At 46.1% G+C, this 18,960-nt stretch overlaps 1 protein-coding gene across 2 annotated transcripts in view; it reads right to left on the reverse strand.

The window, feature by feature from the left end:
• ETV6 (ETS variant transcription factor 6) overlaps positions 1-17,116 on the reverse strand; it is a 137,441-nt gene extending 120,325 nt beyond the window's left edge. For both annotated transcript variants that reach the window (XM_051635957.1, XM_051635948.1), the window contains exon 1: positions 16,865-17,116. In XM_051635957.1, coding sequence (XP_051491917.1) covers positions 16,865-16,897 — 33 coding nt within the window. In that variant the 5' untranslated portion in view covers positions 16,898-17,116. The remainder of the gene's footprint in view (positions 1-16,864) is intronic.
• Positions 17,117-18,960: the final 1,844 nt, after the last annotated feature.

Here is an 18,960-nt window from a genome sequence, read left to right on the forward strand (position 1 = left end):
ACATGGGACAAACTTCCTCCCCTGACCCAGAGAGGCTTCACGCTTTGCTGCATGGTTAAACAGGTCCAGACGGTCTGTCAGCACCAGCAGCACAGAACAGCATAAATTTGCAATCGAAGTAGGGGGCAGTGGTATTTAGTGTTCTCAGTCTACCTCAGAAGACTCAATTTGTCTCCTTTTATTAAAGCAGCATTCCTCTACAATTAAACCTAAACAGCACAGCCAGGTGTGTTCAGAAACACAAAGCAAGCCATAGCATGGTTGGAAGAGCACAGATGACAGCAGCAGGGCCTCCCGCTGGTACCAGAAGGCTCATTCATACCTCCAGGCAGCAGCTCTACCGTTCACACCACAAGAGTAACCCATGCTGCCCCAAAGGCTTGGTCTCTGCTGGCATATGAAAAGAAGAGATGGCTTCTGAAGACAAGAAACACCATTTTTCCTGAACTAGTGATCACCTTTTCTGTAGTTATTCTATCTAGCCTAAAGGAATAGTCCTTGTAAAGAAAGTAGGTGTGAATCTTTGAAAGCTTTGGTTCTGATGTAAGGGAACGCAGATCTGGCCAAAGCCTGATTCCAAGTTTCATCAGTGCTTTAATCCCAGATCAACTTGCACCACCGCTGAAAAAACGTGCCCTGCCCTCCTCATGTTCCCAGCTGTTCACTGCCACCTTCACGTCATGCTCTCTTGCTCTAGCACAAGCTGCCCATTTTAATCCAGATCTGCTGCCCCGTCAAGCACACATCCACCCAAGCATTTCTGCCAGCCCACAGGAGGAGGAAGGGGAAGGGTGAAACAAGATCTCTCAGGGTGCTACCACTTTATCTTGAATTAAGAGTCTCATCAAACTACTTCTTCAGCAAAATAGCAATGGTGCACTTTTGTAGTGCCTTTAAAGAATGGCTAAAAATCTGCGAAGTACCCAGCTTTACATCAGCCCAAGGTTGGATATGGCCAAATACTCCTTCACATAGACACCATCAAAAGAAGGGGAGTATGACAGTCTAGTACAGCCACACAGTAACAGAATTCCAGCAACCTAGGATGAAGACTCAGGGCTCCTGCTCAAGTCACAATTTTCGCTTGCCTCACCATACCTTGAGCAGGACTCTTCTTCACATCATGCTTAAACAGCCTCATCTCTAGTGGTGCCAAATCCCACTGCGCTTCAAAAAAGGCCCACACCTTATGGCATAAGCTGACAATATAGCCTGTGACCTCATATGTGCATGTTGAACCAACAAATATTTAGAGCAGAGTTTCGGGAGAATACCCTGACCCTGTGAAAAGGGCAATGACGAGCATACAAGTAAAAGGCAAAAGAGGAGGCTAGACAAGCAGTCAGCCACAGAAGAAACAAATATCTCGGCACAAAAGACCTGTGCCTGGAAAAATGCTTGGCATTCAAGACTTCTTAATGAGTCCACAGCCAGAGTAATTAACAATGGATGGCAGCAAGACCCAAAATCAAGAAACGGAGGAAAGGAAGTTAATGACCTGGCCATTTGAGCAGCCTGCTACTTCTGCACACTGGGATCTGTGCACTGCCTTTTCATTTTAGGCAGATGCTATGCAAGCCAGCAGCAATGGGAAATCACAAAGGGCAAGATTATCCTTTTATCTGGCACACTGTTAAGAAATCAAAGTTAAAGTACTTTCCAATAACGGTCTCAATCACTCCAAGTTTACCACCGTACTGCCATATAGATTATCAAACCCTCCACTTTTTTTTCCACTGCAAGGACACGATCAGATAGACCACTGCTGATCTCTAAAACCAGGCATATCATTTAGCTCCTATTTCAAGCGACTTGAAGAACAAACAGACTTTACAATCTCCAAGGGTTGTGTTTTCCCAGTAGCCCAAAAGCCATCACTGCTTTTAAGGACTGTGGCCTCAAACATGTGAAAGGCAAGGTAAAACTTGAGGTACAAACCTGAAGGAAAAGAAAGCAAGGCAACTGCATGAATGAATAGGCTATCCATTTGGAACAGTGAGAAAGGGGCAGGCTGAGAACCGCAAAACGTAGGCATGAGAAAATTTAGCCCTGCTTCACTAGAAGGAGGGCTGCATTCAAGAGTGCTTTGTTAACTGGTCATTTCACAGCTGGCATTCCAGCACACAGTCCTGTGGCACCATGAACCATATTTATATCCAAAGCCTGAGTGGAAAATTCAGGATTTTAACAGCTGAATGCAAACAGCTAGGATATCAGTAAAAAATTAAAGACAATCTACAAAACTGGGGCAAACAATACAGTCCTTGGTCCCAGGATCATGATACTGCTGTGCTTGAACATTGAGTTAGGACAGTGCCTGTCCCACCTCTGCATGTGGTACATGGACATTCAATTCACTTTTGTATGGAATGATAAGATTAACTTATTTGTGTTTAACACTGAGAAAACATAGTTCCTTCAGCTATCAGTATCTTTTGGGAATTCCAGCTTATGTTTTACTGTGTTGGTAGCAGGTATAACATCTTCAGACATTCAGGCTATCTAGCCAGCACTTGGGAACAGAAAGAGAAAAGCCCATCCCCAGAGAGACTGTCCAAGCCAGCATGGTGGGACAGGACCCCAGGAGAAAGTTAAAGGGGAGATTGCACAGCACAAACATCACAACTAAGTTCAGCCTAAAGATAGGCAAGTAAACATCACGTGAGAACAATCTGCTGTGGTACCTGGCTGTTGCAGGACACCATTCTACATGTGGGGCTGGGTAAAGGATACACAAGGATTTGCAGGTGTCAGGTTTTTTTTTCTTGTAGCCAGCTCACCTTTCTGCTCATCTTTCTAGTTCTAATTGCTCACTAACTGTATTAGAGCAGGACAAGCATGGTTTGAGAAATAGCTCAACTTGCACCAAAGGAAAACATTTGGTGTATGCAGGGTCCCACGAGAAGGTCCTATCTGCCAGCTTAGTCATTTCTTAATCATTACGTATAGAAAAATGAAGTCCAGACACTCAGTAAACAATACTTTGTCTTCAATTTTCTCAGGTATTAGGAACTTGAAGAGTCAGGGATTGAAAGCAAAGAGGTTGAACTGTCAAATCAAGATAGTCACTCCAAAGCAGGTTTCAGGCATGTTGATGGAATAAATTAATGGAAGTGCTAGAATTGTCCCTGTGTTGTATAACACCTGTTCGTCAGCCACACAGTCATGCAGTTACGTGTTTGTGACATCCAAACAAATGCATCCTCATCTTGCAAGGAACTGTGTTCACTTGTCTCTTATCAGCCATCAGAAGAGGTGCGGTTGACACAGCACCGTAGCATTTGAATTATCTAAGAATCTAATTATTTTTTCCACCCTGTGTCAGCCAAATCTTGGGAAAAACCTAGAGAAATAAAATAGGTCAGGGCACCTTATGCCAATACATGGCATCACAGCCCAAGAGGAGAGTCAAGGACAGGAAAATCCCCAAGAATTTTCCTGAAAAAAAAAAAAAATCACTGATAAGTCCTTCATAATCTGAAGAACATTTGTCCCATGATTTTCAGATGGTCAGGTTACCTTTGCTGAGGAAACAGCACAACATGAGCAAGAAACACAGCAGAAAGTCCGATTCCATGATTCACATGAGAGATTTTCTCAACTGTTGTTTTTCCACTTGTCAGAGGAATCTGTAGAGACTCCAGCACCAAAGTATGAAAGCCCTAAATGAAAACGGACAAACACAGTAGCCCTAAGGTCTGCCTAAACTAGTATCACACCTCCTGCAACACCCAGCAGGAAATGCTGAGGGAAAGAGCGTAAGGGATAAACTCTCCCTTGCATGCTCCCCCAGCAACCCTCGGGATAGGGGCTTTCTGACCAAAGGACTGCAGCTGTATCTTTGCAATTAATGGTCCTGAATAGATCCATCTAGTATGAAACATGTTTTGAAACCAATTTCCTGTTTGGCTCTGCATTACAACTCCTGGCAGTAAGTTTGTAACCTCATTGCAAGTTATGTGAACACATACTTCCCACTATTTATAACTCCTAGATACTTCCATCTGATCCTCCCTTTTTCCATACGATGAGAAATAACCCTTCCCAATTCAGCTCCTCCCTGCCTCTGCCTCTCATGACCTCCTAGAGCAAATTTTTACTATTTCCACAGGAGTCTGCAATGGGACCAACTGCAGTTGCTGCCACAGCAAACTCCTCCCCCTTACTCCTCAGTTCCTTCACTCTCAAACCACCCTTTTTCCCTGGCTCCTGTTTTCCTTCCTCCACTAACCTCCAGTCCCATAGCTTAAAGTAGGTATATAGAAATACAGATCAGATCTCTGGTTCAAACAGCTCCCTATCCACATAAGCATGGAGAGCTACCTCATGTTAAAGCTCGCATCTTACCTCTGTGCCAAGTATCTGCCTCTGTGTGTCTGGCTGTGAAGCTGAAGGGGCTGACAGCAGCATACTCTGGGAGCTTCAGCGGAAATCAACACAGAAGTTCCAGCTCCAAAGTGCAGGACTGCTCACCTAGACTCTTGCCATCACCAGTATGTGTCTAGATAAACCTGCAGGTCACCAGATTGTTGGAGCTTTCAAGACTATGATAAAAAGTTTTCTCAGGAAACCCGCAAGGACAAATTCTCAACCAAAAAAATATGTCCACTTTTCAAGTATATGTAATCATTTTATTTCCCAAAACATGGACACTAACCAGGGCATCCATTTTTGCAAGCAAGTAATTTGAACAGTGAGCAAGGAAAATTTTGCTAACCAGTCAAAACTGCTCAGGCTGGCCCTGCTTCTCAGGTGTTACACTGAAAGCAACCCAAAAATGGAACTTCCTCCATTCCCAAGTCACAATTCTAACCACCTCTACTAATTAATTCTCATCATTAATTTTCAGTTTTATTGGGTTTTGGGTTCTTGGGGTTGGTTTATTTCTCTTTGAAAATTTTAATATGTATGTGCTCACTATAAAGCTTAAATTTAAACATATTCTAAAACCAAGCACTAGTCCAGGCCAGCTGCTCAGCAGCCTTTGCACACAAATCATCAAAAGAGCTATCTCAGTGCCTTCAATCCATGGCTTTCACACCTTCTTCACTGCTGTGCCAACCATCTGCTGACAACCTGAGTCTACCTATGTTTATTTTTTAATTGAAGTTAAGAAAGTGGCAGAACTTCATCTGTTGTTGGGGGAGAGCCTTCCCCTCTTTTTCAATAAAAAGGAGGCCAAGGTCTATCCAGCTGAGTATTTTGTATATGACAGAGTGCTCTGTGGACCACAGATGGAAAATGAACAGGGAATTAGGAAACTCCAGGCTAGACTGAAGGAAACTAGCCCACTCCATCAGTATTTCAGTTTACCTTTTTAACTGGACTAGTTGAAACGATAGTGACGTAAGTCTTCACTTCCTAGGGACACACAGTAGGACCATGAGGTTCTGACCCCAGCAAGCAGGAAGGGCAAGTATGAGTGACAGGACAGACCAGCCTAAGCACAGCATCATCTGCCAAGCAAATAGTGAGAGGGAATCCCAGGTAGGCAGCAGGCAAAGGGCCCAAGGAGATGGCACTGGGAGACGACAGCATTATTTTGCTCCAACTGTAGGTACCAAGAGACTATGCAAAACCATTCCACTCCCCATCTGTGAAGCAGGACAATCCTAGTTCCCTACCTCACAGGGAACTGGCTGTGACAACAAATGCATTAAAACCTTGAGCTAATGGAGACTTAATGCATATCTTAGAAAGCATACAGACACCTCTACTACAGGACACAAGTTGAAACCTGTTTCTTCAGGGCCTTTTCTTTCCAACAGCACCAATACTATAAGGATTTTGGTTTTATTTGAAACCAGGAAGCTTGTTCTGCATCTATGATGGCTTCTCCTCTTTTTTGCAAAGACAAACCTTCACACTAAACTGGAGAAACAACCCTCAAGTCAGCTAATTTTCCATTGCTTTACCCCTCCACAGCTAAAGATGGATCTCGCCACTAAAGCATTAAATGAAAACTCAGTATAGAAGGTAACATGCAGAGGACACAAAGACATTCTGACTAGCACTGTATTCAAGATCTGCCAAGGCATTGTGTCTAAATATGTATAATTTTTCTAAGCCACTTCTTTTAAAATTTCAATTTTAAGTTTAGGGGGTTTTTATTTAAAAAAACAAACAAAACAAACAAACAAAAAGACAAACCTAAGAAACGTGAAACTGAAGTATAGCAAGAGTCAACTTTAATAGCAGAAATTTTAAAGGCAAATCTCAAGCACAAATCTATGTGCCAAAGCATAAAAGAAAGTCCTACTATTTGAATGAGCAAGAGCCACTACTCTACACCTTAGAGCCCAAGCTTACCAAAGAGCCAAGCCAGCTTTTGGCAGCAATACAGAGAGAATATTTTCTTCTTTCAGTTTACTCAATTAGTTCACTACAATTGCTAGTTTACCCAAAGCTGGAAAATGCTTTGGACTTGCAGAGACAGGAAGCTTGTTTTGTTCCTGTAGTCAACAAATAAAAATGAGATGTCAGGGAGTAAAATCTGCTAGTACTAGATCAGCATGACAAGAAACAATCAGTGACATTAAAAAATAAAAGGGATAATATTTAATTTGCTTAGCAAAAAAGCATGTTATTTATTACCTCAAAATGTACTAGATACTTCCTTTCATGTACAATTACCAAAACTTTTTATTTTAATAACTACTTTTAATGCTCAGGGTTTTGATGGGGGAGAGAGCACTTGTAATTACATTTCACAGCAAAGCCAAGTGCAGTCTATCATAAACAGCTCATAAAATTAAAAAAAAAATCATCCAGCAAATAAAATAATTTGTTAATTTCCCAAATAAAATCCTAACCATCTGTATGAGGCTATCCTATTACTTAAATAGATACTTGCGGACATTGCACAGATTAGCAGAAAGGAGAACTAAATTTAGGTTAAAGGCCATATTTAGCTGCACATCAGTATGTTTTAATGGCTATCCAACACTGTCAATAACCCTCTCTTTTGGAAAAGTAACTAAAAAGTACACACGCAAGACAACACCAGCATTTATTTTGTATAGCCATTCTGTTTGCCTTTTTTTTTAAATAAAAATTTTTTAAAATTGAAAAGTAAAGAAAAGTTACAATTAAAGCATGATGGAAGGTCTGCACAAATGACAGCATTTCTCAGTGAGTGAGAGAGTTCAGTTACTGCTTGCAACATTTGGCCAGCCACTGAAAGCAGCAACTCTCTTGCCTAGGCTGCAAGCTCCGGTTGAGACACCATTTGTTGCTCAAGTGAAAAAGAGTTAATGCTTCAGGAAAACATTTCACATGGACAATAATGGGAACTGGGAGACCTTTGGAAAAGCACAGGTCAACCCACATTTGGCTCCTAGAAGCAAACAATGTGTCTTCTCCATAACCAGAAAATTTCCCTTTTTCAAATGCTGACCTGTAATTCCTCTGTATTCCCTGAAGGTTTTCCCCCCTTTCATTTGAATCTGCGTAATTAAATTGACAAAGCCAATCTCTTGCTAGTCTTAGCAATCGAGGCTTCACAAATCTCTGAGTCACAGACACAAAATTCTTCCTTAGCTCTCTTCCCACTTCAATTAACTAGTGCTCTTGAAATCAAGACTGCTGGGCCTGCAACTTGGGGAACAATGCAGAGGAGACTAATAAGCACTCACAACCAGCCTTCAAGGGTGCAAAATTTGACACTGAAGCATCTCAATGCCTATTCATCATCAGAGCAAGTCTATCTTGCCTAGGATCTTGTCCCCAAAACACAAAAAGTCTGTGTTTCAGGAAAGGTGTTAACAGACAGAAAAAGCACTATTTCCCCTGTGTAATGATGGGTTTTCCCCCACATACAGACTGTTAGGCTTAATATTTGCCCTGTATTCCTCTATCCTCTTTTAAAATCCATTGGTATTTTTAGCCTCCACAATGTCCTGCAGCAGTGAGTTCCGTAATTCAGCAGAGATGGAAACAGTACTTGTTTTGATCTTGCTGGCTGGTTATTTCATTGCCTACTATAGTTTTGTACTATGAGAAATAACTGCTCCCCATACTATATTACTGTGCCATTTTGTAGATTTCTATTATACCTCCCTCAGCAGTCTCCTTTCCAAGACAAACTCCTAGACAATGTAGCTTCTCTTCCTATGGCAACTTCACTGCTCATTTTTGTATCTTTTTTGGTGCTGCTACAAATCTTCCAAGTAGTCAGGAAAGTATGCTGTAATCAGAACCAATACACAGCATGGGCTCCAACTGCAGCATACAGATTATTTCTATTTCATTTCCTACTCCCTTCCCACTACAGTTTTACTTGCCTCTTTGACCCCAAGTTGAAAACTAAGCTCAGTTTTCTCTGTTGTTCACCAACTATTTCCTAAAATACAATCCCAGCTGCCAGACCAGTTCTGGGAGGTCTATCAGCAAACAGAATCGAAAAGCTCAAGGACATCTCACTGTTTCTGTTAAGCAAAAGAGCACTAAGAGAGCCTCACTCAAAACTAACAGGAGGAAAAGAGAAAAATACTGCACTTTCTGCCCACTTCTGCAGTCCTGCAAAACTCAGCCACTGCCCATCAGCATGGTTCATTTGGCGGTGCTAATTGGCTGTGCGTACGCTATCCATCCACTCTCTTCTTACTTTGAGGTTTAAAAGAAGTTGTAATTTGTCCCAGCTGGGAGGTAATAAAAGCCAGTGCACGGTCAGTCACGGATGGCTCTGATGACTCAGCTGGTGTGAGGTAGCTAAGACACTGTCTCCAGTGTGTGTGAGCCCAGTGTTTACTGTGCAATATGTGATACATATCTCAGGCCACATGCCATGAAATATTTTACAGCCCATAACCTTCTTCCCCTGGAAGCCTCTTCCAGAGAACCCATTTGCTCAAGCCATTTGACAGTGACACAACCACTCAGACTGCCAATTGAGAAAGATCCTTTACACCCATCAGCACTCCTGTTCCTGCAGCCTGGTGCAATTCCTGCCACCCTGGGACTTAGCAAGAATGAGTGCATCTTCATCTCTCTGTGAAAACTGTCCAGCCCTTCATTTCCTCACTCCCAGGGAGACGGTGGATCCATCAGGTGCCTGGCACCTATACGTGCTTACACCAGGCTGTCCAGCCCAGCACAACAGCGCTCTAAACTGGAGGGAGCTGGTTCTGTGGAGCTGGGGTGAGCCTGCTAGGACTAGAGCCACCATGGTAGCAAGCCAGTGGCACAGCTGACAACACTCCATCAATGCAACCCTCACCACTCTGCAGGCTTCACATTGCAGCCAGTCTCGTGCAGTGGTGCTTACAGCAAATACCTAAGCGGCTTCTCATGGATGTGGCAGGGAGGACTCATCCATCAAGGAACATTTTTTCCAGTAGCCTCCAGTGTTGATTGGGACCAATACCCTCACTCCAGAGCCTCCAGTTCCTTGCATCCTACCACCTCTAACCTCAACTCCTGCGCAGGTCTGAGAAGGCTTGGCTTTGCCCAAGTTTTTTTGAGGCACAAGGCAAGCAGGAAGACAAGAGCTTGCCATTAAGAGGGAATATGGTGAAACACCAATCTTAAATCCTAATCCCCCAGAAGAAAGGATTACTTCTGTCACAGAGGGGGAATCCCAACACCAACCTCAGATGAGTTCCTAGAAAGTGGGAAGGAGCTCCCCAGTATTGCTGTAATGCAATACTGGGGGTTTGTTCCACTTGACCTCCAAGCACATCAGCAGAGATTCACAGTACTCTACCAATGACAGGAACCTCTTTTACGTGAAATCCTTTTCAGGAAAAACAGGAGGAAGATAAAACGGAAATGTGGTTTGCAGATACCGAATGCCTTGTTGTGACCCTACAAACTGTATAAATTTGTCTCTGAATTCTAGTACTACTATCTCTGGTACTTTTATTAAACATTTCATTTATCTCTTAGAACTTCAAGCTCCTGCATTTCCACAGAATCCCATACCACTTTAAAACATTCTTAGTTTCTGTTAACAGATGTTTTAGAGGATCCCACTGAATACATAAAGGAAAAATCACTTCAGCCATACTCTGTTGAAACCCAAACTATGTACAGAATCTCTCTGTAGCATTTAATCAGTTTTAAGGATACTCCTTACTGGATGCCAATTGGTTTTCTCCAAATTAAACTCTCAAGGCTTTTAAAAAAGTTATTTACAAGCTTGATTAGACCCTACCTGAGCTAGGTAGAAAAAAAAAAAAGAAACAAAAAAAACACTCAAAAAACCAACCAACACTACAACCAAAGCAGACAAAACCCAAACAAAATAAAAACCCCAAATAAACAACAACAAAATCACCAAGAAATCACTCATTTTTCCTATTTATAACCACATTTAATTTTATTGTAAAACTAAAAATCTAAACTCGAGATTTAGTATTAGCCATCTGATAATAGTTTAACGTGTAAATCCCAGTTGTAACATTCAAAGTATTTTTGTGGAGCTGTATTAACACTTAGCTCTTGCAGTCACACCCAGTAGTACTCCTGGCATTATATACATCTTTACAATACTATCTGTTTCTGTGCGCAAACATTCCATAGAGAACAAACAAACACCACAGTGAGAATCTCTCTCTTTCATATCCATTTTCTCTCCAAACTGTCTTAAGCATCACAGTAGTTGCAAACTGTACAAGAACAACACTGAAACAAAGCTACTGCATGTTGGCTTAACAAGGAATAACCTTTAGAAAGTAATTTGGATGAAGAATCATTTATAGCTTTACTTAATTGCTATACCCAGTTCACTTTGGAGCTCAGCAGCATTACAGAAGAAAAGCAATACCATTTATCAGTGAAAAGCTTAACTCCCTTAAGAATCCTTTATTTATCACTGCTCTAAACATTCCACAAACAAGTTCAACTCCAGCTGGAGTTTTCTGCATTTATTTTCCTGTCAGCAGTGGCATTTTTGGAAAAAAAACAAAACAGTATAATCTAACCTTGAGTCCGATGTTACCAAAGAAGTAGATAAAGAGAGTAACTTCTCTGTGCTCCAACAAACCATTGCTTAAAGACAACTCAGCAACACCAGAACCAATATCATCTAAATTTGCCTCAGTTCACAGACCTGAAAAATAGCCCACAATAAAAGGAATTAATTGCCACAACTCTGTTCTTAAAAGCACAGGAGTTTTGGTGGCCTGTCTGGTCTCTTTTCTTAGGCTAGACCTGAGCACATACCTGGGCTTGGTTTGGCTTCTTCACGACTGCCTAGAGGAACATCCTACTCAAGGGCTGCCCTGGGTGGCCTCTTTCCCTCAGGAGACAGAGATGCATCGGCCTAAAAATTGTTGTGACAATGCTCACAGCTGACCACCAGCCACTGCCTTTGCTAGCGAGATCTCCCTTGGCAGATGATGATGGTGTATCTGATCTAACAGAGAGGGATGCTCCCCTATCCCTATGATAAAGTAGTACCTGGGACAACCGAGTACACAGCCTGCTCTGCGTATGACTTCAGGGAGTCCTGGGAAGAACAGCTGTCGGGGGAAGGCAGTGGGGACTGCTCTGGCAGTCACCTCTGGCTGCTGTCCCTCCAGGCACTCCTGCCCAGAGCCAGGAGCAGGATTGTGGCACAACAGCTACACCTGCACCACACAGCAGCTCTCCCAAAAACAAGTTCAATGCAGGCTGTAGGTACAGAAACACCACCCTACAGATCCAGACGCTGGGACGCAGTGAAGCCATAGTATCTTGCTCTGACTGCTTGCAGAAGTAGGTAGTCTCTACCAAAGAAGCCAACAGCCAAACAGCACCCTTGCTTCCCCTGCTCCCCAACACAGTGCGAAACAGAAACCAAGGAACAAATCAGGCCACTCTGTCACTGATTTCTATAATAAACACAATTTGTTTCCATGCTGCCTTACCAAAACAAAGCCTCGCTACTGTCCTGCAGAGGTGAGTTCATTATTATTTTATGCCTGTTTCATAGACAGGGAAAGCAAAGCGAGCGTTTTCAGAAGCCCTTGCTTTTGAGTTGCTGTTGCTCTAGGGATTCCCATCTGAAAACACTGAACCACAAATACTCCAAAAAGAAATGCATACAAAGAACCCCAAATTAGCCAATTTTTGGATTGCAGGTCAGAACCACGCCAAAACACACTGGGACTTTTTGGCCAAAAAACACAGGTTGCCTTAACTCTCCTTTCTCACAATAAGCACGTTAATAGGAAATCTTTTGCCAGAAGACTTCAGAAGGCAAGCACTCAAGAACCCAGATAACTTCTCTAAAAGACAGAAACCTCACTTCTTTGTAACTGTGCAAGACTCTACCTCCAGCTGATCATCATTTCTATCAGCAGAGCGCTGCTTAGCTGACTCCCTCCAAAAGGCACTGTGAGATGCAACGTGCAAATGCACATACACTAACATTAAAGTATCCTCTGTTTAATTGGGCCATTTCAGATTGGGGCTGCTGTTTGAATGGGTTGCCTCCCAGGAAACTGACTTCACCTGTAATGACACAGTGAATTGTAATAACCAGTTTAACTGGGGCAGTGTTAGTAAATTTTTGCTTCAGAGGGATTAAATTTAGTTGCTGCCAAGGAATTAAGTGATTAATCAGGTGTTAAATAGCATGTACTTCTAAACACTGGTCTTTTCCCATTCAAACCTACACTAACTTACTGAGAGTTTTCTCATTAATACTAACAGAATAAGAATCCTTCCCCTAATACACAAGTTCACTAATAAACATTAACGAACATACTGTGCACTAACAGATACTCAGCCTCAGTTAAGGGCAACAGGATTCTGGCTGCAAAGTGCTGAACAGTCCCTCAGCATGGGAAGCCTTCAGTGGGAGAGAGCTCTTTGCAGAAACAGCATCAATGAAGTATTAGGAGACATAAAGCACTGCTTACAAATTAAGTAAATCTGGGGAAGAATGCTGATTCTTTGCTCTCCAGCAAACACCATCAGTTGTGGATGGCTTTTTTCCTCTTTTTTTTTTTTTTTTTTAATGATTACAACATACATCCTCAAATACAAAACGATGATAAATGAGACAAGTCCCTGAGCTGACTCTTCTGGTGCCCATGCAATCAGAAGGGCCACTACATACAGCTCACTGCAAGAGAAAGGGCTCACATCCAACGCTGTAGAGGATAAAGTCATAAAGTCTCCACTGGAATCAGTTGTGAAACCCCACTTGCAGAAAGGTTCCATGCCTTTAGTACTGCCCACAGAAAGCTCTCAAGCATCAAAGTGCACACTAGGGATTCCTGGGTTCCCCCCCACCCCATATTCCCAGTTTTAGTTCCCCCACAACTCCACACTTGTGCCAGCACAATTGTGTGGTCACATGGTAAATTAGAGTAAGCAACTGAAAGTGCCAGATTTATAAAAAGTAAAATAAACAAATTAAACTGTGCCTTTTGAGACACTTCTATTTGCCTGCTGAATTTTGAGCCTATGTACGATACTATTAAGGTTATTATAATTTCAGAGAAAGAATAGGGAGATCCTCACCAGCAGAAAGCTCCAAATGAGGTTTTAAACAGAACTCATCACCACACGGACTTTAATTAATCATAGAAATCATAATTTGTGTCTAAACTTCCAGTCCCATCTCCCTTTAAACTTCTGCTCTCACGTAAGCCTTGCCAAGATGTTTACACTCTCTCCCTGTGCCTCATTTCTCCGATCTGGGGGAGAAGAGGTGAGGCCATAAGGATCACTTGCCAATGCTGTACTGAGAGTAAGGAGTACTTACAATAATATAATCAGCTAACTACTATGGCTCTGGATCAGAGGAACAGGTTTACTACCCGTGTAGACATCCCAAGAGCTGGGATGAAAATTGTATCCAAACACAACAACCACACCAGAGATGCCTTCCCAACCCACCTCAGAGTCAAAGCCCTCAGGCCATCTCAAGCTGGAGTATGCCACAAGCCCGAAGTATATGGGTTCACATGGGGAGTACACTGATACCCTAAGCTGTATTGAATACTGAGAGTCCAACCTTCACGCTCCTCTCTGACCCCCAAGATCTTCTTTTCTAAACCTCAATGATGACTCCTCTCTGCAGCTTTAGACTACACACACACATTTAACTTGCTTGCCACAACAGCACAGTTGGAGTTGCTAGGTCTGCCTGCCATCAGCTAGGCAAGCATACACCCAAGCTTTGGCAAGATTAGGATATTTCTCCTCTTTCAGAGCAAGAATTAATGTAAGCAAGCACACATACTTGCCACAAAGCAAATACATATCAACATACAATCACACATACATACTGATAAGTACTTGATGTGAACAGAGACATTACTGCAAGTTTATACTGTTACCAGTAGTTAAATATATACTAAAACTTCACCTCCTCAAATTTTCATAAATCTTATTAGAGTGCTTCTCTAATAAGGTGAAGCGGGGAGACTGTGCACTGAGCAGCATGCATATAAACAAATCTTTCACTCCCTCCACTGAAGCTTTCTGTGGTCCATCACCCCCGCTGCTGTCACATTTACTGCACACATCCTTGCCCCGTGTTGGAGGAAGGGGAAAAAAAAAAGAAAAAAGGAAAGAAAATACGTCCACCAGCACCGCTGCTGCCAGTTCACAGGCTCCTAATGCAACTCCGCAACACCCTTGCAGCACAATGCTTGGCTGCTTTTCAGAACAGGGCAGCTTAGCAGCAAAGTTGGAGTATGGTTTGGAGCTTGCTCCTATGCCTCAACCTTTTGCTCTGTGCCACGAGCCCCACTGACACGCTGAAGAAAGAATCTATCGTACTGGTGTGATCGCAACTACCTGTTGGATCTCTTAAATCCAGCTGCTGACTGCAACCACCTTTAACTCTGCCTGGTTGAAAGAAGCATCCAAAAAAACCCACAATGATAGGCAGAAAAACTGAAGAGAAAGTTATCCTGAATGGTTTTGACTGGTGAATAAATGCTACCATTTGAAATCCACATTTCTGTCTGAAAATAGGTACTTTCTCTATTTGAAACTACTAAAATAATCACCAACAGAGAAGCCAACACTAGTTCCTATCCTCTGACAAAGGTAACTGCAAGGGTCAACAAGTAAACGAATCACATATTAAAACATAAAAATTAGTTTATACCATGATGTTTAGAATGTCACTTAAAATATGTTTCATCATATCTCTCTAAACGTAATGAAAAACTGGCACTCAATCATTTCAAGACTCAAACAGAATCATGCTTCTGCCTCTCCTGCTACATAGCTGATCTCTTACAGTATGACTCTAACATACCTTAGTGAGGTTAGGGAAAGACCAGTTTTACTGTTCCTGAAATCAACAGTAGTTTTGTTGCCAGCTTCAGTAAGAGCAGAAGTAAGCCTCATATTTTCAAGACTACCCATGTCAAAGACAAGGAAACACAACTCGTATGACAATATTTTTTGCGGCATTCGTGTATGTTCTTCTGCCTAAACACATCCTACATTTCCACAGGGTTACTAGAAAAAACTTCCCGTGGTATTTCAGTTTATGTATCTAGGGATCCGCTCAGTTAATTGTACATGTTTTGCCTGCATTAGCGTTTTACCATCCTCTAACACACGTACAATACCCTAATATCCAGTTTGTCCATCGGTGCTACGGAAAGTCAAACAAGACTCTCTTAAGCCACGAGACTCCATGGGACACAGGCCCAAGCACACTGAACTCAGCAAGAGAAAAAAACACACCCAAAAGTTTTCAAATGGTGGTCACACCATATAGAAGGCAGGACTCCCACGGTAAACACACACAGGCACGGGACAAGCAAACAAAAAACTGCCATGCTTTTAAGCTGAGTAAGTGTTTATTCCGGGCTCTTTCCCTCAGAGAGTGTCTGGAAGTCACCTTTTCCTTCCAGGCAGGGAGAGACAACCGCTAAGGCACTCTTACTCAGACAGAGTTAGTTGTGAGCAGAAGGGAGATTCCAGGCTGGCAACAAGGCAACGCGACTCCTGAAAAAAAAAACCGCATCAGTGAAACAAAACCGAGGGGCGAGGGAAGGAGAGAGGAAAGCACTACTTCTAGCAGGCTGCCAGAGAGGAAGGGTCTGGACCAAAAAAAAAAAAAAAAAGGCAACTCAGTTTTGTTTCCGTTGTCTCAGCTTCATACCGCCTCCACTTCAAAGGAGAAAGAAACTTCACGGGGCAACCCCCTTCTCCCGACAGGCCGGGCCGCGGGGAAGCGGGTCCCCCAGGCCCCGCCGGGGCAGCCCCGGCTGCCCTACCTGCTGACGGGCGAGCGGCACCAGGAAACGCAGCGGCAGGAACAACAACAACAATAATAACACCACACCAAAAAAAGAAAAGAAAAGAAAAGAAAAGAAAAGAAAAGAAAAGAAAAGAAAAGAAAAGAAAAGAAAAGAAAAGAAAAGAAAAGAAAAGAAAAGAAAAGAAAAGAAAAGAAAAAAGCCGGACGCCCCGCCACCCGCTGCCGGTGGGAGCAGCGGCGCCGGCATCTCCCCGACGGCAGGAAACTTTCCGCCAAGTTGCCGGCGGGGCACGGCGAGTCCCCGCGGGAGGCCGGGCCGGGGGCTCCGTGGCTCGGTCCCCAGCGCCCAGCCGGGTCCGGCGGCGGGGAGCCAGGCCGCCCAGCCCCGCGGCTCTGCCCTGCCTGCCCCGGGGCGGGCGCACGGCGCTGACAGCCGCCGGGAGCCGCCAACCTCGCCGCGCCCCGGCGTGCGGGCTGCGCGCACCCGCACAACACACGGAGGGACCCCGACCTGCCCCCCAGCCACCCCTCCCCCGCGACCGCCCTTCACGCTGGAGGGGGTGTTAAAAAAAAAAAAAGGCAGAAACAGTGATTTTTTTTCACCCAAACCGCCCTGGGCAAAACGCAGCGCCCCCCGCCCCGAGGCGGCGCTGGCAGGGGTCGGACAGACAGAGGGACAGACAGAGGGACACGGGGCTTTACCTTGATGCAACACTGAGCAGGAGCCTCAGACATCTCTCAGGAGGGAAGCGGCGAAGCCCGGCAGGGCGGGCGGGCGGGAAGTTCTCAGGCTTTCCCCACTTTCCGCTCCTCTCCCGGCCCAGCGGCGCGGCCCGACCCGAGCCCTCAAGGGGAAGTTCCTGCCGCCGCCGCCACCACCATCGCCGGGCGGCGGGCGCGGCCCCAGGAGCTGCCCGGGGGAGGCGGCCCCGTTCCCCCCCACCCGCCCCCCCGCCGCCGGTGTCCCCTCCTCAGCGCCGCTCCCCCGGGGGCGCGCGCCTGGGGCTCCGCGTGCGTGTGCGTGTGCGAGTGCGGGGAGCCCGGGAGGAGGAAGCGGGGAGGGGGGGGGGGGGAAGGGGCGGGGGCTCCGACGGGGAGGGGCGGGGGCTGCCGGCGCGGCCCCGCTCCCCGCCGGTGTTTTCCTTCCTGGAAGAGAGAAAGCGAAAGGCGGCGGGGGCCGGGCCGGGCCTGGGCGCTGCGCCGCGTCCCGCCCCGCCCCGCCCCGCGCCGCTCATTGAGCCGGAGTTTCGGGGCCCCGCACTGACGCGGGTTCCCGGCACCCCGCCCCGCCCCTTAAAGGGGCCGCGCCGCCCGGAGGTGGCCGCCGGCACGGACGGCCGGGGGCGGGGCGGTGCTGCCGCTGCCCGTGCCCCGCGGCTGGGGCGGGAGTGCGGGAAGCCGCCCGAGCCCGCGGGTGCCGCTGCGCGCCGGCCGAAGCGGCGGGGAGCCCGGGAGGCCGCGTCATTTTATGGCTCTGAATTCGCCGTCGCGGGGGAGGGGCGGGGGTCGCCTGGGGCTTTGAAACCGGCGGGACCGGCCTTCCGTGCAGCGGGGAGGGGGCCGGGGGGGGGGGCGCGGGGGCCGGGCGGCAGGCGGCAGGCAGCACAATGGCCTTTGTTCCGCCGCCGAGGCTGCCCCTTTAAGAGCCCCGACCAGGAAATGAGGCTCGGGTTACCGCGGGGCACGGGAAGTCCGGGGCGGACTGACGGGGACCGCCGGCCCCTCCGCCCTCCCCGCCGAGCTCCCGCCTGGCGCTGCAAAGCTGGAGGGACCGAGACGGGGGGGTGGGGGGCGGGAGGGAGGCTGCCCCTCGGCTCTGCCTCGCCGGGGTCTCCTCCGAGGGGAGCCCCGGGGGCTCCGGCTGTGCTGAAAGCCCGGGGCGGGTGGCTCGTAGCTCGGCGGAGAGGCTGGGGAGGGGGGGATGTCGTGTCACCCTCGGCGCCAGGGAGGTGTCCCCGGACCTGCGGTGTTTGCAGCTGCTCTGGTGCTGCGCTGTTGTCCCTCAGCCTCCTGGGGACCCCCGGGACGGGGTACAGCCCGAGCCCGAGGGAGAAGAGCGGGGGAAACGGCGAAAAAAAAAAAATAATCAATAACTCGGCCTTCTCTTCAAGATGGTTTCTTGATGTCCTGGCTGCTTTTTGCGTGCACCCGCTGTATTTCAAGTCCCAAACGTGCCTGAGAGGGCAGCCCTGCCTGTAGCCGTGTCACTGCGAGGCAGAAGCACCTCTGGAGTCTGCTGTGAGGATGCTGTGCATTGGGATAGAATAGGCTCCTGTTCATAATTGCTTCAGTTCTACTGAAAATAGCCAGCGAGAGAGAATCCTACCTTGGTGTTTTAAAGAAAGCCTTAGCTCGTGTTACATAGCATCTGCTTAGCTGTGACATGCAGTGCTGTTTCACCTGCACGGCCAAGAGGTGCAACTGCTGGGGTCTCCCTGAAGGCATCCCTTGGTGGGGCTCCACAGGCCGTTTTGCAAACCAGGACCAATTCCCCACAGCCTCTTACAGCTTTGTTTTGGCCAGACCCTGAAGCTAAATGAGGACGAGAGAGGGAAGGTGCTATTTCCTCTCAGTGTAGCAACCCATGACCCTTTCTTAAGGTAGGATCAACTCGGTCATAAAGGATCCGTTCATATTTACCCACCTTCTCTCAGCATGGCTGAACTGCTGGAGTAGAGTCATTGCATCTCTTTTGGTTTTGCAATGTTGCTCTCTCCCCTGTTACACTCTCTGCTTCATCACAATAACATTTTCCTTTTCTACCTGTGTGATTACCACTGGATTTCCCCAAGTGCTGA

The sequence above is a fragment of the Apus apus genome, chromosome 1 (assembly GCF_020740795.1).
Source record: "Apus apus isolate bApuApu2 chromosome 1, bApuApu2.pri.cur, whole genome shotgun sequence".
Taxonomy (NCBI): Eukaryota; Metazoa; Chordata; class Aves; order Apodiformes; family Apodidae; genus Apus; species Apus apus.